The sequence below is a fragment of the Alexandromys fortis genome, unplaced genomic scaffold (assembly GCF_014885135.2).
Source record: "Alexandromys fortis isolate MF-2015 unplaced genomic scaffold, M_Fortis_MF-2015_v1.1 scaffold_88, whole genome shotgun sequence".
In the NCBI taxonomy this organism is placed as follows: Eukaryota; Metazoa; Chordata; class Mammalia; order Rodentia; family Cricetidae; genus Alexandromys; species Alexandromys fortis.
In genome coordinates this window covers 7,700,493-7,724,864 of record NW_026067961.1, presented here as the reverse complement: position 1 = coordinate 7,724,864, position 24,372 = coordinate 7,700,493, and the positions used below count along the sequence as shown (strand labels likewise).

Genomic DNA, 24,372 nt, shown 5'->3' with positions numbered 1-24,372 from the left:
CAGAAATCTACCCACAGCCCACAAGGTGGCACTCTCACACTCACTATAACTCACCAGGTGAAAGTGTGAGCAAGTCACTTAGCCAACACAGGGGGACTGAGCGATAAATCAACCCGTACCTTGTCAAGGACGTGCGGTAGCAGAATAAAGTAGAAAATGAGACCCAAAAGGAGGCCTTAACACAAAGCCTTAGAAAATCAGCATATGTGAAAAACACGTGGGCGAAGACAAAAGCTGAACTACCACCGCCCCAGCCAAGGCTAAATCCAGTCCACTGGGGCAATACTAAAAGCACTCGAGAAAGTGACCTGCAGCTCATTACAAGGCTGAAATGTATATTCCAGGGTAGAGATTTCAGTTGATGATGAGTCTTGGGATTCATGAAGCCGCATATAGAACTATATGCAATTGAACAAGTAGAAGAAAACTTACACTATGCAAACAGTCTGTGCTATACACAAATAAACTCCAAATCCTGTGCTATGTGATTTAAAAGCTCCAGTACTTAAGGGTCCATGGAGCAGCTAAACCTCTCTCCACTCCAATCTGTGTCTTCCCTCAGAAGTGTGTCTTTTCCTAATAAACTTTCTGTGTTTCTGCTGTGATTGTCTCTGGAGAACTCTTCATTCTAGGACTTGAGGACCCGGAATTGCCCTGGAGGTGTCTACAGCAACCTAATATCTCCTGACATCAACCTGTCAGCCAGCCAGGACCCCAATGCCTCAGACCCCGGGGGAGTGGCAAATCCTCTCCCAGGCAAGGCCCTTCTCTGCTCCATGTGCAGATTCTGATAATGTGTCCAGAAAGTGTCCACCTTAGCTTTCTTCCTACCCTCATGTTTACAGCCTGCAGACCGCTCCCTTACAGAGACAGCTCCTGCTAAGGTGAACTAAAGCCGCATCTAACAACCCTGCCTCCTTGTTTATGTGCAAGCGATAAGCCCACCTCCTTGTTCATCAGTATGTGATAACCCCGCCAATCTGTTCAACTGTGTGCAATCAACATGCTAAGCTTCCAGGCCTTTTTGGCTTCTCCATAAGAGAGCCTGGTCTACCTGATCCAGCTTTTCTGCGTGTTTGACTTTTCACCATCCCCTCACCACTCAGGCCAGTCCCTGGAGCCACGTGGAGTATAGCACAAACCCCTTCTTCAAAGAACCTGGACAGCTGGACCTTCTAACAGCTCTCAGGAGAAAATTCCTGATAGTGTCATAGTAGTGGGGGATGGCCCAAACCATCCTGTATTAGGTTTCTTAACCCTGTGTACTTACTGAACTGCAGGACACTCCAACCCATCAGGTCTTCTTGAAGATCCTGCATATAGGGTGGAGGGATAGCCCCCTCCCCATTCCAGAGGCCCTCTCTTTTTGGTCTTCCCAATTTAGGAAATTCATTTCCTCAGCCTCCTTGCTATAGTGCATCCTCAAAAGCTAAAATCAGTCTAATTCTGACAAGCTGAAGAAAAAGTTAAAGGTTTGCTATAACACTAATCTGACTTCAACATAGCCTAAGTCATGAAAAAGTTTGACCAGAGTATAGAAGAACCCCTTCTCGGGCCTGAGTACTTGTACCTCTGAGGGAATACAAAGGCTCTGGCACTGGAAGTTAGGAGATATGTGAGTCAAAATTGCTCAATGTTCCAATGCCAGTCTGCCCAGAGTGTGAGTCTTCCCAGATCACTCTCAGTTCAGGATCACACTACCACCGCAGGTCGCCATAGATTTAGGCTGATAATGAAAAGTCTCCTGGCAGCAATGGGAAGCCACATTAAGAAATTCAGCAGCTATGATAAAACAGAAGAGGTTACACAAGAAAGGGAAGAAAGACCTGCCTACGTTCTCAACAGGTTAATCAGGACCAAGAAATAAGGGTTACTTCAGCTGGCCCTCCTCTGCACTTGAACCTACATCTGTATAACAAATGTCCTTTCTGGACCACTTTTGCTTTTGTTACAACTCAAAAATGTAGCTATATGAACTTTCAACTTTGTTGTACTAAGAATGCATTCAAAATTCATGCAATTATCTCATGTCGGTTGTTGGCCATTGTTTTCAGGTTTGAGTGTAAAACATCAGGGGGCAAAACTCAACCTGCCCCTTAGAATTCCTGAAGGCAACTGAGTAGCAAAATCTGTAACTACTTCATTTTTACATTTATTGCACTTATTCACTTATTTTTGGGGGGCATACCATGTGTGTGTGTGTGTGTGTGTATGAATACAAGCAATTCAGGGTGATTTTAACCTGTAATTGTGGCAGAGAGGTAAAGAAGATATTTCTTTCCATATGTGCCATTCTCTTTTGAAAATTTTTTTTTAAAGGTTGTTATCTTGGCCAAGTTAGTACTAAAGAAAAAAGTAGTCATTTCAAATTTTCTTAGATTTACTTTATGCATATGAATGTTTTGCTTGTATATATGTATGCATGCCACATGCATGCTTGATGCTTGCTGAGGTCAAGCGCATCAGATCTTCTAGAACTGAAATTACAGATTGTTGTGAACGTCAACATGATTGTAAGTCATTGAATCCAGGTCCTCTGTACCAAAAGTGGTATTATATCATTGGGTCTTGAGGAAGGTTGTTTCCTAATTTTCTGAGAAATTGCCACACTGACATCCAAAGGGGTTGTACCAGCTTGCATTCTCAACAGCAATGCAGAAGTGTTCCCTTTTCCCCACAACCTCTCCAACATAAGTTGTCTTCAGTGGTTTTGATATTGGCCATTCTTACAGGTGTAAGATGGAATCTCAGAGTCAATACAGGGATTGATGGGAAGATGAGGAAGAAAGTTTTGTGGTCTTTTTCAGAAGAGACTACATTACTCAATAGTACGTAAATAGTTAGTGGAATACAGGTTATTGTCTTCCACTCTCCTCACAAGGAGTCACCTTCAAAGGACCACTCCTAAATCCTTTCCTGCTCACGTTGCTTTTTGTCTTGACTTGGGAGTATCAATAATTTCATATATTTGTGTTGACTAGAAAATAAACAATGGTTACATGGGGTATTTTGGTCAGTGGAGTGGTATTTCTGAAATCCTAGGAGACAGGTCCATTAGTATTCACAAAATGAAGCATAGTAACCTAGTGCTATTACAGACCCTGCTAACATAGCTCTGATACAATATTATCTTTAAGTTATCAGAGTTATGGCTTTTATTGTGATACAGTTTTATCATCATAGTGGTTTATTCCATAGCTATGGTTGGCTCTACAATTAATCCTTATGTCTCTGAGCCATGAAGAAGATTGGGCATGTTGCCCTACATACACTATGTGAGAGGTCGAGTAAACTGTACTTCATGTACTCTGGAGAGAAACTATAACTCAACCCTGCCACAACCTGGTTTACCCTCACCTTATGAAGCCTTCGGTGGAAAGAATACAAGAGATTAAGACTTTCAACTAGTAACACGCCAGGGTGCAGAAATTCCAACCCAGAAACACAGTAATTTTTTTTCAAAATGGAGCAGATTTTTTTTCCAAAGTTAATAGCTCTCATAATAGTCAAAAATGGCATTGGTATAGACGAGATTCCAGGAAAATATGCTAAAATGATTCTAAGAGTGATCAGCAAAAGCAGAATCAGACATGTTGAAACTTTGCCAGTAAGCCACTGCCAAGTGGCAATACACAGATTAGTAGAGATGGGTTAAATTAATATGTAAGAGTTAGCCAATAAGAAGCTAGAGATAATGGGCCAATCAGTGATGTAAATAATACTAGCAATTTAAATCACCAGGTGGCCTTTACCACTCACATCATAGCTGTGATTCTGAGGGCACATGGTAGACTCAGATCTGTGTTAGGAGTTCCACCAAAAAATGTGATCCCAGGGGAAAACTCACCCAATGTTCATCCATCCTCTTTACTCCTCCCTCATTGCCTTGAATCTCTGTTTCTTAAATGTTTCCACTATCTCAGTGGGTGGGTGCATCCCTCATGGTCCTGACTTCCTTGCTCATGTTCTCCCTCCTTCTGTTCCTCATTTGGACCTTGGGAGCTCAGTCCAGTGCTCCAATGTGGGTCTCTGTCTCTATCTCCATCCATCACCAGATGAAGGTTCTATGGTGATATGCAAGATATTCATCAGTGTGGCTATAGTATAGGGCCAGTTCAGGCGCCTTCTCCTCAGCTGCCCAAGGAACAAGCTGGGGACATCTCCATGGACACCTGGGAACCCCTCTAGAGTCAAGTCTCTTGCCAACCCTAAAACGGCTCCCTTAATTAAGATATCTACTTCCCCGCTCTCATATCCACCCTTCCTCCATCCCAACCATCCCATTCCCCCAAGCTCTCCCCATCCTCCCCTTCTCCCTTCTCTCCCCCCCTCTCCCCTTGCCTCCACCCCCCCCCCCCCCCAAGCTCCCAATTTTTGCCTGGCAATCTTGTCTACTTCCAATATCCAGGAGGATAACTATATGTTTTTCTTTGGCTTCACCTTCTTATTTAGCTTCTCTAGGATCCTGACTTATAGGCTCAATGTCCTTTCAGCTGCTGCACTGTATAAACCCTGATTAAGGACGTTTTCAGCAGTTGTCATTGTTTCTCTTGCTTTCCTGTTGGGTTACAAAGACTTGATCTCATTATTTACGTTTTACAGTTGTTTTCACTCTTTATGTTTTGCCAGGTAAACGTTATAATCTTTAAAGTTTCAAAGAATGGTGTGTAGATGTCTGATGATGGTGGTGGGTATGTAATACACCCACAGAACCATACACACACCACACACATATACACATAGACACACACCTCATACATAGACACAGCACATATACACACCACACACATACCACACATACACGCATATATATACATATATATATACCATACACTCAGCACACACACACATTCACACCACATGCATGCATATACACCACACATACATAACCACACTCACACCACACACACATACACACAACATACGCACACACTACACACCACACATACACATCACACACATACATACCACACAATATACACATATTTAGATATACGTACTATGAACATACACATGCACCACAGATATACACATGCAAACATACATACACATACACACAAACACACATACAAATTTAGGAAGATATGATTTAATGATCTATACCAAAGGTGTATTACTCCGTTTCTCGTGAAAAATATGATCTTTGTAAAGATTCCATGTGAGAATTAGCAAGAAAAGAATATTTCTGCCGTGTACATGTACACACTATAACTCTAAAGCTCTTTTTAATAGTTGTCTTTAGTTCAACTAATAGTCATGTCATACGACTGAACTTCTGTATCTAATTCTATAAGCTTTCTGAATCTTTGATTTTGCCACGTGTTTTTGTACATTGCCTTAAATTGTCTTTTATTTTATTATTACTTTTTGTGTCATTTAAATTTTAAATATATCTCCGAAATATCAATCAATAAATGAATGTTCCCACTAATGTCATCCCACAATTCAGTGTAAGAGTCATCTTCTAAGGAGGGAGTCTATGAAACTACATTTGTTAAGACAGATAAAGGTAGTACAAGTAATGCTGTGAATTTGGTCTTGGGACAAACAACAACAAGAAAAACCCTTTCTTTACATTGTCATGGATGCACTCAGCAGTGTTGCTGTGACCAAATGATGGTTCTACACAACCTCTTTGTTAAGGCTTTCAGAACATTTGAAAGACTTTTCTTTCCACTTTGACATTTATTTCAAGTAAATCAAGCAGTAGAGAGTGTTGCTAGTTGTAACGCTGGATGCTGTCAGTTCTAAAAAGAAACACACAGAGTTGTCTTTCTTGAATACAAAGCCAACAAGTTCTTGCTTCCACCCAGTCTTTCTCTTTTGGATCATGAACGGCTTAAGCATCCCCTTACTCAACGAAATAAAACCAGGAAAAGCCCCAGAACAGATAGTTCTCACCTTGTTCCACCCTCAGATTCCGGAGTGACTGTCATATGCCCTTTATATAACTGATGACAGCATTTACAACTTTCATGGAGCAGGGGAAAGAGAAAGGCTGCTTATCAAACAAAACGATGCATCCGTGAAAGCCGTCCTCCACATGGTACCAGGTCACAGGGACACCCTCATCTTCCAGGCGCTTCTTGTAGAGCAAGGCATCATCCCGGAGGGGGTCATTCTCACAGCTCACCAGGAATGCCTGGGGAAGCTGAGCAATGATCTGGTCATCTGCTAGGAGAGGTGAAATTTCTGCTTTTAAAGTATGCCTGGTTTCCAGATAGGCAGCCTCATTGAAATGTTCTGGAACCTCAGGCAGGAGGCTTTTGCTCTTGAACCTTCTGGGGATGTTATCAAAAGCGAGCCATTTCCTGTACTTTTCCCAGGTGTCTGGGGGAACATTGGTGCCACTAGCTACGGCATCTTTCCAAGATAAGTCAATGTCCAGGTATTTACACACAGATGTCATGAGTAGGTCTTTGGTGAGGAATGGGACATTTTGGTTCTGTTGATGTGATGGCAATCGGAAATCGATGATCTGTGTAACTGGAGTAATAAGCACCTGAGCACAGATCTTAGGAAGACTTGGGAAGTTGAGCAAGCCCTGGGTGACAATGGCCACAGCGCCACCTCCAATACTTTCTCCACAAACTACCACCCGGGAGGGGTCTACCCCATAGGATTTTAGGCCCTTCATGAAGTGAATCGTGGCACTCAGGCAATCGTTGTGAACAGAAGGGTAACAGTGGTCAGGAAGCTTGCGGTACCTAAGAAGAAATAAACAAACACAATACAGTGATGTGTGTGTGCACATGGGTCACTGGAGGCCATTCGAAGAGAATCCTCCACTCTCGTTGAACAAAAACCCTGATTAAATCCTCAGAATGACCCTAACAGATATGACTATCCTCATTTTTCCTCTGTGGACATGAAGAACCTGCTAGAGTCAGGGAGGCTAGGATTCTTCATTCCAACCCACATTTTGCTTTTCATAGATGAGTGAGCCCCTAAGAGCATCAGGCAAGCTCAAAACAATTGCTTTAGGAAATAGGACACCCAGCAAAGACCCAGAGAAGGTGACTGGAGCCCTGCTAAGTCCCACTAAGACAGGTTGAGGATTTGAGTTTTCCCGGATGTCTCAGGCATTGTCCACCGAGCATTGTCAAAACCATTGCTCTTCAAAATTTATGTCAATGTCATATTGATAACATTGTTATTAATAACACTAGCTATCAATAAAATACTATTAACATAAGGTCTTGCTATAAGTGAATTTTCTAATGTTTATTTTCCTGGAAACAAATAAAAGTGTTCGGGGCTGGGGTAACTGGACTTGATAATTAAGAGTTCTTAGCCTCTTCGCCAATGCTCTGGCTGATTGGCAGAAGAATTGCAGCAGGTCCAGAGGCAAAGAGATCATCACGTAGTGACAGAAATGGTGGCAGAGGCACAAAGACCACTGGGCACCTCGGTAGTGGGAGTCATTGACCTTTGGAAGCAGCCAGAAGCCTTAACAGCACAAAAAAAAATGCAAAGTGGCCTTGACAGCATCAGAAGTGAAGCTTCAAAACTGGGAGCAGAGAACAGAAGCAAAGACACGTGGGCAACTACAGCATAAGGAGACAACAGCAGACAATAGAGGAGGGATGGGCAGCAGTGGCCAAAACCAGGAAAATGAAAACAACAGAAGCAGTAACTGCTGCCTTAAGGGCCAGAGGTTTTAGACAGACTAGCCTGAGAACTAGAGCATAGGTGTTATCAAAGCCTAGGGGGCATTGACTTTACAGATATACACAGGAGCTGTTAACCCTCAACACCGTTGGATTAAAATTCCAATTACTAGAGGCATGCATAAGGAGGACTGTGACCCCAGAGGTGGCACCTTCTGTGGCTCCTACTTCTCTGTTGCCACCATCCACTTCAGAACTCAAGGGCTGTGAAGCCCTAAAGAGTCAGTGTGGGAGGAAGGGGGCCGCTAATTAGTTCCTGGCTTCCCAAATAACTTAGATGCAAAATAATCACACGGAAACTGCATTAATTAAATCACTTCTTGGACCATTACCTCTAAATTCTTATTGGCTAACTCTTACATATTAATTTAACCCATTTTTATTAATCTGTATATGGCCACATGGCAGTGGCTTACCAGCAAAGTTTCAGCATGTTTGACTCTGGCAGTGGCTCCATGGCTCCTCCCTGAATCTGCTTTTTTTTTTTTCTTCCACCGTTCAGTTTAGCTTTCCCTGGCTACCTAAGTTCTGCCCTGCTATAGGTCCAAAGCAGTTTCTTTATTCATTAATAGTAATCACAGTTGGAAAAGCTCCTCACCTACCACAAATATCCCCCCCTGGTAGAAGAAAATGACTCCATGGAGATGATTGATACCACCACTCCCCATCAATGGAGATGCAAAGACTTCACTTAGAGTCAAGGTACCTTGCTTCCAGGAAAGGGATGTCAGGAAGGGGAGAGAAAAAGAAGAAAAGGGAGTTAGGGGGGAGGTACAAGGAGGAGTGGGTAAGGAAGTACTAAGGATGGAGAGAGATTGGGTAAGGGGGGAAGCTAAGGATAGGTGACTGGCAGTTTCAGAACTTTAGCTCGTAGCAGTCCCCAGGCAGTTTCAAGCCCCTTCTGTAGCTGAGCATCTCCATTTGCTATTCTTGCACAGTTTCCCTGGTCCATGAGTCAGAACTCTGTAAGTATCTACAATGCCCCACTGAGGAATTCCCTTTAAGATTTCAGGCCAAGTACCTGCATACTTCTCTGTAGTTCCATTAAGGGGATCTCAGAGATGTAAGGTCCCATTTTGAAAGTTTAGATACTGTGGCATCCAGGTAGGAGAAGGTCCCTGGAGTCTACAAAGATGTTACCCTTCCTATGCTATTGTAGGAGGCTGCTTGTTTGTTCTTGGCTGCTCAGCTCTGAAATAACCACACAGAAACTGCTGTGGGACAATGGTTTTACCCTATAAAGGTTTGTTTCTTATACTTGTTTAATAAAATACTGATTGACCAGTAGCCAGACAGGAAGTATAAACAGGGCGACCAGGCAGGAAGTAGAGGTGGAGCAATGAGAACAAGAGAATTCTGGAAGGAGGAAAGAGTCAGTCTACGGTTGTCACCCAGATGGAGAGGTAGCCAGACACAGAGCAAGCAAAATGTGACTGCCTCACCAAAAAAGCTACCAAGCCATGTTGTTAACACAGACAAGAATGATGGGTTAATGGAAGACGTAAGAATTAATTAATAAGAAGCCTATGCTAATAGGCTAGTCACTTTATCATTAATGTAGACTTCTGTGTATTTCTTTGGGACTAAATGGATGTGGGACCTGGTGGGACAGAACGTCTGTCAACAAATGGTGCCTAACATGTGGACAACTGCATCCACAGAAATCCTGAGAGAGCTTGGGAAGTAATTCTAACAGTAATTAACAGCATTAAGCTTGGCTTCTTGATAGCAGCAATTTCTTGGGTTTGTTCTGCTTGCTAGAGACAAGAGATATTTCCTGACATAGCTTTAGCTGCAAAACCTTGCAGCTCTTTTAAGAGGCCCTGCCACCAAACACTTAAATGGTGTTTATGAATAGCTCACAGCACACTTCTTGGTGGTGGCAGGGACCTTGAAATGGCATAGAGTTGTGGCAAAAAAAAAAAAAAAAATTGGCTCTGGCCAGTACCTCTGCCTTGAGGACAGACTCTCAGAAAGCTAAGGAATGGACCAGATCCAGCCAACAAAGTCACAGCTTTAATCCTAGCCATATCACTTAGCAAATTAAAGACTCATGTGGTCAGAAAAAAAAAGAGATACAGTAAAGATAGTTTCAGAAGAAAAATCCTCTAAACAGTTTACAGGGTGTTTAAAAATATATTTAGGCTTGGGAAAGAAAAGAATAAGGATAAAGTCCTTAAAATAAAAAAGAAAGAGAGTAGGTGGGTGTGGTTGCACACATCTTTAATCCCAACACATGAAGGCAGAGACAGTCAGATCTCTGTGGGATCAAGGTGTGGTGGCACACACCTTTAATCCTAGCATTTGGGAGGCAGATACAGGCAGATCTTTGTGAGATCAAGGACAGCCTGGTCTACAGAGTGAGTTCCAGGACAGCCAAAGATACACAAAGAAACCCTGTCTCAAAAAACCAAAACATTAAAAAGAAAAAGAACAAGAAATAGAGTTTAAAATAAAGCCACATGAAGATGAAAAATGCACAGAGAGTCAGGATAATGCTATTGTGCTGTCTTTAAATTGTTTGATGGCTGAGGAAGAAGCAAAAGCTGCTAAAAGATATTTGATTATAAATGTTGCTGTATTAATCTAATACGTATTTTGAAAATGTCTTGACTTCAAAATGTAAGTCAGAAGGTATGTTACTTTAGAGAAGAGGTTTTGTTTTTGTTTCCACAGGAAATGAAATGTTGTGGATTCATTCTGGACTAAGAAAAATCAGGTTTGATCAAGGAAGACCCCCCCCCCCGAAGAATATCCAATAGGAGCAGATGTTCCAGATGATCCAACATTTTAGAGTACCTCTGTTGGAGTTACCTCTGATTTATGCATAAAGGACAGTTTCAAGACTACTGGCTGAGATGATCAAGCCTCACAGAATTTTCCATTCAGGACATGACCAAAATTCTAAATTTTCTTTAGGTACCCATAAGATTATCAGCATCCCCCCCCCACATCAGCAGGAAGTAGCCTAAAAAACTACACCCACATTTCCCCCCCCCAAAAAAAAAAGGATTGTGGATGTTTGCCTTTGTTTAGAATGTTGGTTACAAGCTGTTTTTGATAATGGTCAGGAGAAAAGCTAACCAAAGGAGATTTGATTCAGAGTTTTTGTTTTAAAAAGAGGGGGAGGCAGGAGTGCTGTGGTACAATGGTCTGTACCCTATCACTTGTATTTTAAATAAACACGCAGGAAGTATAGGCGGGGTGACCCAGCAGGAAGTAGAGGCAGGGCAGGGAGAACAGGAGAATTCTGGGAAGAGGAAAGGTTCAGTCTTGCAGTTGTCATTCAGACACAGAGGAAGCAAGATGTGGCTGCCTCACCTAAAAAGGTTGCCAAGTCTCATGGCTAACACAGACAAGAATTATGGGCTAATATAAGTTATAAGAGTTAATAAGAAGCCCGAGATAATAGGACAACTGGTTTATAATTAATGTAGGCTTCTGTATGTTTCTTTGGGGTTGAATGTAGGTAAATAAAGAAGAAGAGAAAAAAAAGAATGTAGAATAATTAGGACAAGAATGAATTGGAACAGAGACTTGTAACAGAGAATTGAAATTGGAATTAGAATTGAGACAGAGAATTAAAGGTAGGAAATTATAGACAATTAGGACAAGAAAATTAGAATTAAAACAGAACAGTAAAAAGAAACATGGCCAGAGCTACAAGTGTGTGAGCTCATTGCTCAGACTAGAAATTTTCTAAGTCTCTTTCCCTATGCTGAGGCAACTGACTTGAACCTTGGCTGGAAGCCGGTAGAGCTGGACTCTGCTGGCTCCCAAAAGTTCAAGAATATTTTTTTGTTGTTGTTGCAAGGAACACTATAGCTATCAACCAACAATGTTCATGACTTCAATTGACCTTGACCACCAGCCAACCCTGATTGCACCACTAAAACCAAAGTCAACATCATCCCACCAAACAAAGAGACATTTTGAGTTCAATATTTGTCATTTTTTTTCTTTCGTTCCACATTTTGAATTTCCTGGGGGGTCTCTGTGTATCCCAGAAAGCATTCTTTTGACTTTAATTAATTTAACTCCCCAAAGAGGACATAAAGTGTCTCTTCTAATTTTACGCTACCTGGGTCCCTTCACATCACAGTGTGCCCTTCCCAGTTCTCTACTCTATGGTTCTATATTCCTCCAGAGGAGACCAGTATTCTGTGGTATTATGCTGCTTCTGTTACAGTTCACCAGTGTGCTTCCCAGGGATGGATATATTTTTAGACTTCTACTGTTTTGAAAGTGTTGTGGCTATGTTCATGGGAACATGTACAAGAGGCCAGGATCCCTTTCTGTGGCCTAGTCACCCAAATCTGTGCCCCCCCAAAGCACCCTCACCTAAATAAACTACCAAATGTCTCAGGCCACTCACCCCACTGACAGCACCACCGACTCTGTCTCCTGGGCCAGGAAGCTGCACAGGTTGTGGTAACTGTCTGCAAAGAGGAACCCAGGCATTAGGCAGCGTGATCAAGAGCCCAGCATGTCCCACCACAATCCCAGAAATATCAACAGTCATGATAGACATGAAAATAAGGTCCTGTCTATCTCCCTATTCTTGATTCCTCTGAGGTAACCTTATCAGCTCTGTGTGGGCAAAGCCAGACATCATTCCCAGACCTCTGAATAGCAAGATTTAGTTGGAATTTGTGGCTCACTTTCTTTATCACTGAATTTTATGCAGTATGGGTAAACTAGGGACTTAGAATGATTGGGGTTCTGAAATGGATGTCCCTAAGACTACATGTGTTTGCAGAGCCAGCCCTGGAGTGTTACTAGGCTCATCGATTTACATTCATGAGGAGGAAAATGATGATCAGATGATAACTTTATACTAGTAGACAGTTCCATTAAGATTAGTGTACAGTTGATAATGGTCCAGTTTCTGTCTGGCGTTGGGACAGAAGTCTAGACTCTCTTAATTACCATAACCCAGAAGCACCTCCAGGGAGGAGATTCAGTCACTAAAATTATTTTTTTTCATTTTCTTAATGAATATCCATGAAGATTCTATCTTGTCTTAGTTTCACTTTGTTACTTTGTTAACTACTTGAGTGGTGGTTTTGTTTGTATGTGTCTTTGTCCTAACTATATAACCCAGGCAGACCCAAACTTGTGATCCCTTTGTCTCGACTTCCTAGGTGCTAAATTAGTGGAGTGTAATACCTCCCATCCAGCCGAGCACTGGGATTTTCTAAATTAAGTTAGTTAGTACCAATGTTCAGGGGGTTTGCTAGGTGGGTATATGCACCAGGGACATTGGAAGTATCCTCAGTAACTTTAAATGGCAACTTAATGTAGCCTCGAGTCACCTCAGAAAAAGTCTCATTTGAATGGTTGCCCAGATCAAATTTGCCTGTGTGCATGTCTGTGGGGAATATTCTTGTTGCTTATTCAGTATAGGGGAGCCCAGCCCACAGTAGGCAGGGTCGCTCCCCAGGCAGGTAGTCCTGGATGGCATAATGAAGCTAGCTAAGCATGAGCCTGAGACCCAGTTAGCAAGCAGTGCTCAACCATGGTTTCTGTTTGGGTTACTGCTCTGACTTCCCTCAATGATGGAGTATAACCTGTAGGATGAAACAAATCCTGCTTTCCCCTAAGGCACCTTTGGTTATGGTGTTTGTCATAGCAGCAGAGTGAACCCTGCTTCTGTGGACAAATATTCTATACCTGTCCACTGTCAAAGGACAGTGGGGGAGGGCGTAGGGGAGCGTGGATGAAAGGGCAAACACTGGAACCAATACATGGGGCAGTCTCGGCTGAGTGGGGCGGTCAGCCTCTCTAGCCAAAGTTAGACTAAAAACTTACCTTTTACGTCAGCTGACAATGATGGAATGAACAAGGAAAGTCCCTAATCTTTGACTCCTGATTGGTGAAAACTGTAATTGTGACTTGACAACAAGGGTTTGTGGGGTTTGTACTCATAAATCCTATGTCTGCCCCTGTTTGGGGCTGCCCGGAGAAATAAGGCTCCTGAGTCCTTGTTGCACAACTATGATCAGTCAGCAGCTCCACTAATGTCGTGATTTCTTAAATCCTAAAGACTTTGGAACCCACAAGTGTTGTCTCTCTCCTTCCCCATGGAACACAGCAGACACAGGTGCAACGAAAGTTCAAATATGCTGTTTCCAACTTGCACAGGTGACTCAGCCCTCAGTCACCTGCCCTCTTATAAACTTAGATACACAGCTTCTCATAGGTTTTATTTCTTTTTATTACTTTTTTGCATGAAAGCTTTCTAAAAATCTTGTATTAATATGCAGTATTATTTGCTTTGATGACTGAGCTTCTGGAGTCCTTTGTTTGGGTGCTGAGGTTCAAGCTTCCCTCACCTCACCCAGATCCCCAACCTATCTCACATGGCTTTGCCCCAGCTCAGAAGAACTGCTTCCTTCCATCCTTTCATCCTGGTCTCAAATATCACCTTCTTGGAGCGACTGTATGATTAGAGAAGCTGCGGTGTTATGATTTTGAATTACTCTCTACTCCACTCCTGTGTTACCCATATCTGAAACCACCTCCTCATTTGTGTTCTCCCGTGTGGTCTAGCTTTCCCCCTTGATGTACAGACCCAAAATTTGTGGGCTGGTTCTTACTTGTCTTTCAGTGTGTCCCCTATGCCTGGAGAGGACTTGGGGCTAAGTAGATATTCAGTAGATATCTACTGAGCCATTCTTGCTTAAGATTTTGAAATATCATTATCTGCAGTAGAAAATGATAGCATCTCGGGGAAGAAGGTGATGCTGATGACAGTGAAGAGTGAACAAGGGCAGTGAAGCTCTGGAAAAGGGTGGGTACCACAGGTAAGTTCAACCAGGATTCCTGCTGTGTTGAGAAGTTCACAGCTACAGCTCAGAAAGGGTAATAGGAGGCATAAGTGACCAGTTGGGAGATGTGTTAAGGACTCTGGGGAGGTTGAATTACACCAGTGATAAGCACTGGGTCCTTCTGGTTTGGAGATGATGATGGAACTGAAGAATGATAGTTATACCAAGGAAACAACTTTAGGGGGCAGAGATGATAATAGTGATCAAGAATGGATGGGTTTTGAGCACAGTGATCCAGCAGAGCTAAGGAAAACACATGGACTTGGGGTCATTATAGGACAGATAGGAATAGCCAGTGTTGTGAGTGGGAAGGGAAGGGAAATGTCACATCCATTCTGGGAGAGTTCTAGTGTGTAGTACTGCCCAAACCTGGACTAAGACTATATTACCCAGGAAACATTGTCATGTCATTGAATGTTATGATTTCCAAGCCCTCAAGCCATTCTCCCTAAAAGTTTACTTACTTTTAACTCCCTCCCAAGAGGTCCTCATAGGAACCTATGAAAGACTCTAACAGACATGAGGACTTTCCTCTTCCACCCAATGCAGAAGCTACTTACCCAGACTACCACATATGGCTCCTCCTCCATGGTAGAAAATGATGCCTCGTAGGAGTTTTGAGGACACTGCCTTGGGCTGGAATAGTCTCACAGGGATTGCCCCAAAGTACATGTTGGTCACAATCAAATTATGATTCTTCTTTATGGCTGCTAAGTCATGAATACACTGGATGAACCTGGGCATGGAGCAAATTTTCAGCTTCTCTAATATATTTCCCTGTAGGGGAGAAGAAGAAGAAGAAGAAGAAGAAGAAGAAGAAGAAGAAGAAGAAGAAGAGGAAGAGGAAGAGGAAGAGGAAGAGGAAGAGGAAGAGGAAGAGGAAGAGGAAGAGGAAGAGGAAGAGGAAGAGGAAGAGGAAGGAGGAGGAGGAAAAGTGAGACATAGGAGACTATAAGGTAGGCATGTAGATGCCGCCCCCACTTAGCGTTGCTAAAATTAGTTCATTGTTTCTTGACTTCTGCACATACAATGGACTCACATGTCTACAATTGGCTGTGGACTCTGCTTAGGAAGAATGTGGGTTTTCAGAGTTTCTAACCAAAACATCCAGATTAGTTAATGATATGGTTGTAATTTGATTATTTCTCTCAACCAAAGTTCATGTAGAAACTTTATTGTCTTTGTTTTGAGATGGCCTCCTCACAAGACAGATAAATAGATCAATGGAATAGAGTAGAAGACCCAAATATACCTCCACATGGTCACAGCTACCTAATTTTCAACAAAGGTGACAAAAAGAGAAAGGAGAGCATCTTCAACAGATGGCTCTGGGAACTCTGACTATCCCCATGTTAATGAATGGCCCTAGATCCCTACCTCACTCTAGAAAAGTCAACTCCAAATGTAGCAAAGACTGTATTGTGGGAACTGAAACAGTAGAAATATTACAAGGAGCAGTGGGAGAAACATATAGGCGTGGGTAAAGACTTCTTGCAGAATACTCCAGTCTCTGGAAATAAGGCCAGCTATTGACAAATGGGTATTCAAGAAATAAAAAAAAAAAACCTTACAGACGTAAAAAGAAAGTTTTAATCGAGTAAAGACTCAACCTACAGAATGGCAAAAGAGATAAATGAATAGGTTATGAAAAGATAAAGCACAAATGGACAATAGATGTATTGTCCTTTTTCCCTCTTTGTCACTATGATAAGCAAGTGGACCACAAGCAACCTGGGGAAGGAAAGGTTTTACTTGGCTTACAGGTTATAGCTGATCATTAAGGGAAGCCAAGGCAGGAAGTCAAGACATTTACCTGGGCAGGAACTGAAGCAGAAACCACTGAGGAAAACTAATCACTGACTTGCCCCCTTGCTTGCTCATCTGCCTCTTCAGGGATGGTCCCACCCAGTGGAGTGGGCTGCTTCACATTTTTAAAAGACAAGTCTTTGGTATTGGATCACCATGGGAAATTATAAAATTATAATTTCAAAAATAAAAGAAATAATTAAAAAAAATATCTGTCTTAGCTGGGCGGTGGTGGCGCACACCTTTAATCCCAGCACTCGGGAGGCAGAGGCAGGCGGATCTCTGTGAGTTCAAGGCCAGCCTGGTCTAGAAGAGCTAGTTCCAGGACAGGAACCAAAAAGCTACGGAGAAATCCTGACTCGAAAATCAAAAAAAAAAAAAATCTGTCTTTTAAGTGATGATTAGATGATACTCCCATGTGTAGATAAAGCTCATGATGGGTGGAGTGAGATAGTTCCCTCAGGAGGTGAGTTCTTGGGTGAGAAACTTGAAAAGACTGTGTCTGGAACAAAACCCATTAGATACACCAGAGTATTGTACTGCTTTGTGTGGGCTTGGTTTTCCCAAGAAAGAGTTCACATTTCCCCCAGCTGTGATGTAGGTGTGACTCTGTAGAAGGGAAGTACTACAGGTTTGGAAGAGTACGGTGTCTCTGGGGAACTTAGCCATCTAAGACCCTCATTTGTCGTTCCAGCGCTCTAAATTATCCTGCAATTCCATGCAGTCCCAGGGCTTGAAACAGCTTGAACCTCTAGGAAAGAGCTTGCAGATCAAAATGAACAAGGGGTTAAGGTCAGAAGCTTTCAATGATTGTATTGAGCAAGGCTTGCTCATTCTGATAGGTGTGCTCCATCGTGGAGATAAAAAAAAAAAACTCAACAGCACAGTGTCATGTTACTTTTTGTAACGTCACATATCAAAACTTATTATCCCTTACCACATGCCACGCAATGTGTATACTAATTTCACAAGACCGAGAATATTCCCTACCTGGATGATGAAGACTCTGGCATGCACACAGAGTAAGCGAAGGGCTCTCCCAGCCCAGGAGAGCAGAACAGAGACGCTTATCAGGCAGCCTGGCTGCATCTGCTTCTCACCCCTTTCCTCACCACCTCCTCCTTTGTAGCTGCCCTCTGACACAATCACTTATGAACTGTCTGGCCTCTACAGATCTTTAATCAAGATCAGGACATCCTGCTTCTCATGCAAGGCCAAATGTCCTTTCCAAACCTACTGTCCCTGTGGATGGGCCTTTGTCCCTATCCCCAACTAGCAACAAAGCCAAGTCAAGAGTCCAGTCACCCAGTGCAAGCGTGCTGAAAGGCTGGATACATGCATCATCCCGTGAACGACTTGATTAGCAAACGACACCTGCCCTCTGCTCAGAACTATGCTAAGAAATAATCCGTGGCTTCAAGGTCTTCACAACGCTGCAACAAAATGCCTGGAAGTGAGTACGTGGGAGGAAGGAGTGGAGTCCTGCTGAAAGTTTTGTCACACCTGTTGGGCCATGAATCTATCATGAGTAGAACCTGGGTGTGAAATCATTTTTCACGCCTCAGAAAAGAATCTTGTAGGTTAACAGCGACGCCTGCCTCCAATCCTAGCCCTCAGGAGGTGGGAGCCAAAAGATAACCACTTCAAAATCATGAGACCCTTATCTAAAGAAATTATAAAGAAGAGTTGAGAGTGTAGCTTAGTGGATAGAGTGCTGACCTAGCATGCGAGAAGCCATGGTTTGATCCCCAAAACCTCATAAACCAAGCATGATAGTGTCCACCTCTAGAACCTCAGCACTTAGCGGTGGGCGGCAGTGGGACAATTAGGAGCCCCATACCATTGGCTACTTAGTGAATTCAACACTATCCTGAGCTTAAGGAAATGCTGTCATATATATATATATATATATGAACAAAGACAAGAGACAGGTGGGGAAGGGATAAAAAGAACAAGAAAGAGAAAGGGAAGGAGGGATGGATACAGACAAACATGATGTTTCTGTGTATCTAAGATCCAATAATGTAACACCTCCATTACGGGGAAATAGAGAGAGGGGAGAATAAAAGAAGAAAGGCAAACTACACAGAAGAACCTGTTGTTTTTGTATAATTTTATACCTAATGATTTTACCAAGAAAGACGCAGGAGTCAGAGGCTAGGGTGAAAAACTGTTAGCTTGGAAAGGTTAAGGAGCAACTAGCTGACCTTTCCTCTTCCCCAGCATCTCAGAAAGAGATCTCTTTTCCACTGTTCCAATCCAAGGGGGACCAACAAACTCGAAGCCCCTCCCTTCTACTTTCCGTGTTTCTCTATTCATTTTTCTGACTCCCTCTTTACTTTCTGTCTGCTTCCTGTCAAATAGCTGCCGTCTCTCCCTCTTGACCTCACATTCTTATTTGACTAACACAATCTTGGGATTCCCAGTGTGATCAAATATCCCACAACAGACCCCTGAAAACAGGGTTTCCCCCAAGAGCAGACTCACCATGGTAATGAAGAACAGCGCTATACAGTGCATACACCTGAACTTGACCGGATGCTGCAAGGCGGAGGGAATTTCCGCAATGAGAAAGTGCTGAATGACAGCCCAGATGAAGACTCCCAGGAAAAAGGTAGACAAGTTCACCAGTAGCACCAGCCACAGGGCAGTCATGGTCCCGAGGCTCCAACAACCTGCTCTCGGAGGCCCTGAGAAGCAACTGTCCCAAAGATCTTCCTTAGGAACAACTGACTCAGTTTTATGGCCTACCACCTCCACTAACTCCTTTCGGATTACACCTGACTTAGTGGCCTGACCTAGCCTCTGGGATATCCACACAGGTCAACAGGAGCCAGAGGAACCTGCTCCCCAAGGAACAAAGGGAAAAAGAAAGATGGCCTGGATCCCCCAAGGTCGTTTGAAAGACAGGATTACAAAGAGGAATGGGATGGGAGCTTTCCCAGCATCTGTCCATCCACTGAAGCACAGGGGAGTCCACAGCCTGACCCTTCGCTGAGTACCAGGAGATATGAACGCTCTTCTGCAACAGTTTGCTTAAGGAATTTGAGGCCATCCAGTTTGTAAACACTTGCTAAATTAGCAAGTCTTTTCTCATTTCTGACGATTTTACCTCGGAGGGGCTCTCTGCTCTCTGAGTGCAGAAGGCAGAGGAGCGCAGAGTTGGATGAACTGTTCTAAGTCAAGCCCAGATGTGCCTACAGGTACCAGGCATGCCAACATTTGAGCACCAATGGAGAGTTTTGTATAGGCTACATATTCCAAGTCTATGGAAAATTTGATAAGAAAAACACATAGATTATTATTTCCCTGTGTTTGTTTGTCATTTAAAAGCATATACCATATATATGCAAATTTCCACTCATGTTTATGTATTTTCATTTGTCTATAATACATTTGTATGCACATGTGGGTATACAAAGTAGACGTAAAATCCATAAACATTAAGTCAGAGGAGTCTTCACCAAATGAATTCTCTCAGGAGTGATGATCCTCCCTCTACTGTCTTTCGGGAAGAAATATTTATAGGGACCTCAGCATAGCCAGTACAGCAACAGGATGTCATTTATCCATCAATCACAGGTGAGAGAGTTGATCCAAGAAAAGCTATGGTTACATAGAAGGGCATCGGCAACTCCATAACTTCAAGGTTGTGGGTAGTAGTGGGGTTTATGGCTATTACAGATGCATCTAACAAACACTGACCGACCAGAAATCTATGGTGGGCACTCACAGCATGAAGTACAGAGGTCAGGTCCCCTGATCATTCCCTGTGAACATTAAAGAGGAATAGGCTAAGCAAGGACAATGACCTTAGTAACACTGACAGCTGTTGTGAAAGATTGCTTTATGTAAAGATGTGTTACATTTGTTTGTGTTGCAGACTATTACTTTAACTATGTAAAGGTGTGTTGCATGTGTTTGTATTGCTTTTGTTTAACTAAGTAAAGTTGTGTTGCTGCTTAAGCCACCTAATTTGTCTAATAAAAAACTGAACACTCAATAGACGGCAGTAGACAGATAGGTGGGGCTGGAAGGCAAAGACAATAAGTACAAGAGAAGAGAAAATGAGAGGAGAGAACAAGGGATAAAGAGAGGGGGATGCCCAGGGACAGCAAGTCAGGCAGCTGTCAGACAGACAGACATGGAGTAGGACATACAGGATAAAAGGAAGGTAAAAAAAAAAAAGTCCTAAGGCAAAATGCAGATGAAAAGAAATAGGATAATTTAATTTATAAGAGTTAATGGGACAAGCGAAAGATAAAGCCAAGCGTTCAAAACTAATAATAAGTCTCTATGTCATGATTTGGGAGCTGGCTGGTGGCCCAAAAGAAATCCTGATGTAGATAGACAATGGCATATAAGGTCTGCATCTTCCTCCTGTAGAAAACGTACTTTCCATGCTTAGGTGGACTTCAGAGCTGTCCTCATTTCCTTGGCTCCAAGAACCTGTCTCTCGTTAGAGAGGGACTGGCTTATATTCCAGTTAGCAACTTGATCCCAGGAAAACTTGTGCTTCCTCCAGCTAACACTCTCCTCTGCTTCTTCCCTCACATCTACTTCCTGAAAATTCCCACTGAAATCATCCCATAGCTTCCCTGAGAATTTGTTTCCCCAGACAGCTGGAAGCAAAGTGAGGTGCACTCTGACCTGTGTCCTTGATTTCAGAAGAGGTCATGCTACCTTTTAGTCTTTCTGCAGCAGGAATGAGGCCCAAATCATCCTTGTTCATCAAGGGTATGGATTCACTAAGGAGGGTGTAATCAGACACACCATTAATATGCACAGATCTCAGAATGAACCTTAAGGGACGCTTGTCGGTGTGAGAGCAGTTCTCAGCACTCCGGGCAAGAAAAATCAATGATTGTTTCGACACCCTCACATCATCACGGATGTGAAGACCATGCGGAGACCAGTGTCAGAGAAGACAGAGAGCCAGGTGTTTCCACTGCAGCTGTGGGGTGTCGAGTGAGAAGCTTGGTCCTCCAGGCCTCAGACTTCATAAAGAATCCCAATCACTCAGTGACAATACCTATAAAGTACATCAGCTCCTGACCCAGGCCGATCTCTGTTTACTCGTAAGAGTCATCCAACACTTCAGGGTCAAATCAAGATGAAAACTGAGCCAGCTCAACTCTGTAGAACCATTGGTTCTTCAGATGGATCTAACTGGCTGAGTTCTGCAAGGTGAGGAATTTCAAAGTTGGTAGACGTAATCTGGTTTTATCCCTGAAGCCTTGGAACTGACTCTGTTCCTGCCTCCTGAAGCCGCCACTGAAGTGTCACCATAACTTGGCATATGCAAGCTGCCCTCTTCAAAGAAACTTTAAGCTCTGGTTAGCACAGCACATGGGAACAATTCAGACCTACCAAGAGGCTATAGCCCTACCATTGTCCCAGTGAATATAACACACCTAAGAGGTTCCAGCTCTGGTTGTCACTCAGATAAGAACAATGTGCATGGGAAGCTCAGGATCTGCCTGCCCTCTGCCCTCAGTCACAGTGTTATACACTTGCCCTGATAGAACAGGGATGTTAGTATATTTTTAAAAATCCAGTCACCAAGCTCCAGATGCACAAGTCATCATGCAGAAAGGCAACAAATAATATTTTTTGAAAGCCAACAAAATTTAATTCCTCCAAAAAATCACCAATTCCACAATAATGGCCTCCTCTAAAGGTGGCTTAGATGTAACTAAGAAAAGAGCTTAAAAGAACAATTATGTGTATGTTTAAGAAACTCTAGCCGGGCGGTGGTGGCACACGCCTTTAATCCCAGCACTCGGGAGGCAGAGGCAGGTGGATCTCTGTGAGTTCGAGGCCAGCCTGATCTACAAGAGCTAGTTCCAGGACAGGAACCAAAAAAGCTACGGAGAAACCCTGTCTCGAAAATAAAAAAAAAATAAAAAAATTAAAAAAAAAAGAAACTCTAAGAAAACAAGCTCTTGAAATAGCCCTAATAAAAACAGGCTTAAGGAATTCATGACAACTTCACAAGCTCTACAAGATACTTGAAGAAATTCTTCAGACTAGACAGAAAGCCAAACATGCTCTTATGGCCACATAGAAGAATAAATCATACCAGAATAAAAGTTAAGTTTGGAGGAATTAAAAAGAAACAAACACTGTACAGCCAACAAGATGACAGGAACTGATACACATATTTTAATAATAACTCTAAATATTTATGGTCCCAATCCCCTCATTCAAATGACACAAAAGAGCGGTTTGGATTAAAATGAATGATTCATTGTCTCCAATAAATGTGCCATAAAGTACAGACAAAAGGATGTAAAACATATTCCAAGCAAATGAACCAAGAAGCAACAGAAATTGCTGTTCTAATAACTGATAAAATTGACTTTACACCAAATCTAGTCAGAAGAGATAAAGAAACTTATTTCATACTGATTAGGGGAACAATGTATCAAGAGTACATTTTAATCCTAAACTTACACACACACACAATATGAGCACCCTAATTTCATTGAAAATATTATGCTAGAGGTAAAAATAAATCACAGGTTAATCCCTCTTAAGAACAGCAGAAGACTCCAGAACTCTATTTTTATCAACAGACAGCTCATCCAATCAAAAATTAAGTAGAGAGTTCTTTGAACACGCTGGACATTAATCCTCTGTTGGGTGGACACCCAGTAAAAGTGATCTCCATTCAATGAGCTTCCTTTTCACTCAGTTGGCTATTTCCATTGCTGCACAGACACCTTTTAGTTTTGTGGGATCTCATTTGTCAATTGCTGGTATTAATTACTGAGCAAATGGAGTCCTCTTCAGAAATTCCTTTTCTGTAACTACTCTTTGTGGACCTCTACTGTTCTGTGTTTTGATCTAGAGGTTTCAGCAATTCAGGTTTCACATTAAGACCTTTGATCTATTTGGAGTCAGTTTTTTTTTACGTATTTATAGATATGGTTCACTCTTCTGTATGTGGACATCTAGTTTTCCAGCATCATTCGTTGAGGTTTAATGTATATTTTTCATTTGGTGTATATTTTTGGCACATTTGACAAAAATCGAAAGCTGTAGATGACATCTGTGACTGGATTTTCTATTTTGTCCTATTGATCAATCTGTCTGATTTTTGTCAGTAACATACTCTTTATATTACTGTAGCTCTGTAATATAGCTTGAAATCTGGTACGAATTCCTCCAACCTTGTTTTTTTTTTTTTTTTTTTTTTTGCTTAGAGTTCCTTTGGCTATCTGGGGTCTTTTATGATTCCGTATGAATTTTAAGATGATTTATTCTGTTTTGTGAAGATTGTCATGGGGATTTTGCTTAGGATTGCATTGCATCTGTAACTTGCTTTTGGTAGGATAATCATTTCTACAATGTGAAGTCTACCAATCCATGAGCGTGAGAGGCATATCTCCTAGTCTTTTCCTCAATCTCCATCTTCAGCAACTTAAAGTTTTCATTATAAAGATGTTCACATCCTTGGTTGAATTTACTCCTAGATATTTTTTGAGACTGCTGTTAATGGAAATGTTTCTATTGTTTTTTTTTCTCAGTAAGGTTTTTATTAGTATACCGAAAGGATGATAATAAAAACAGTGTGCTATTACTGACACCAAAGCAAACCAGGAAAATCCAGGTAACAGACTAGAGGACTCAGATATAAACCCATAAACCTGCAGCCACTTGGCTTTTGACAAAGATGCTAAAAATACTTACCAGAGAAAAGATAAGCCTCTTCAACAAGTGATGCCAGAAAACCGGTATCCTCAAGTAGAAGGATGAAACTAGGCTCTTATCCCTCTGCTTGCACAAAAATCAACTCTCGGTGGATCAAAGATCTTAATACAGGGCCTAAAACTCATGGAAAAGTTGGAAAAATTATTCAAGACACAGGCATAGGAAATGACTTATCAATTGGAAACAATTGCTCAGGAAAGAAGACCAATTATCAACAACGAGAACCTCCTGCAGTTAAAACGCTTAGGTACAGTAGAAGAAGCCGTTCATTGAGAAAGTCACCTAGAGAGAGGGAGAAAATCTTTGCCAGATGATATAAATGTAAATGGAAGCCGGGCGATGGTGGCGCA

At 42.2% G+C, this 24,372-nt stretch overlaps 1 protein-coding gene across 1 annotated transcript; it reads right to left on the bottom strand.

The window, feature by feature from the left end:
• Positions 1 to 5,932: 5,932 nt before the first annotated feature.
• Positions 5,933 to 18,961, bottom strand: LOC126508252 (arylacetamide deacetylase-like 4). Its single transcript, XM_050153396.1, has 4 exons — positions 18,794 to 18,961; positions 15,061 to 15,277; positions 12,046 to 12,109; positions 5,933 to 6,707 (listed from the first exon to the last, which is right to left on the bottom strand). The coding sequence occupies exons 1-4, from the start codon at positions 18,959 to 18,961 to the stop codon at positions 5,933 to 5,935; spliced, it is 1,224 nt and encodes a 407-aa protein (XP_050009353.1).
• Between the last annotated feature and the right edge of the window lie 5,411 nt (positions 18,962 to 24,372).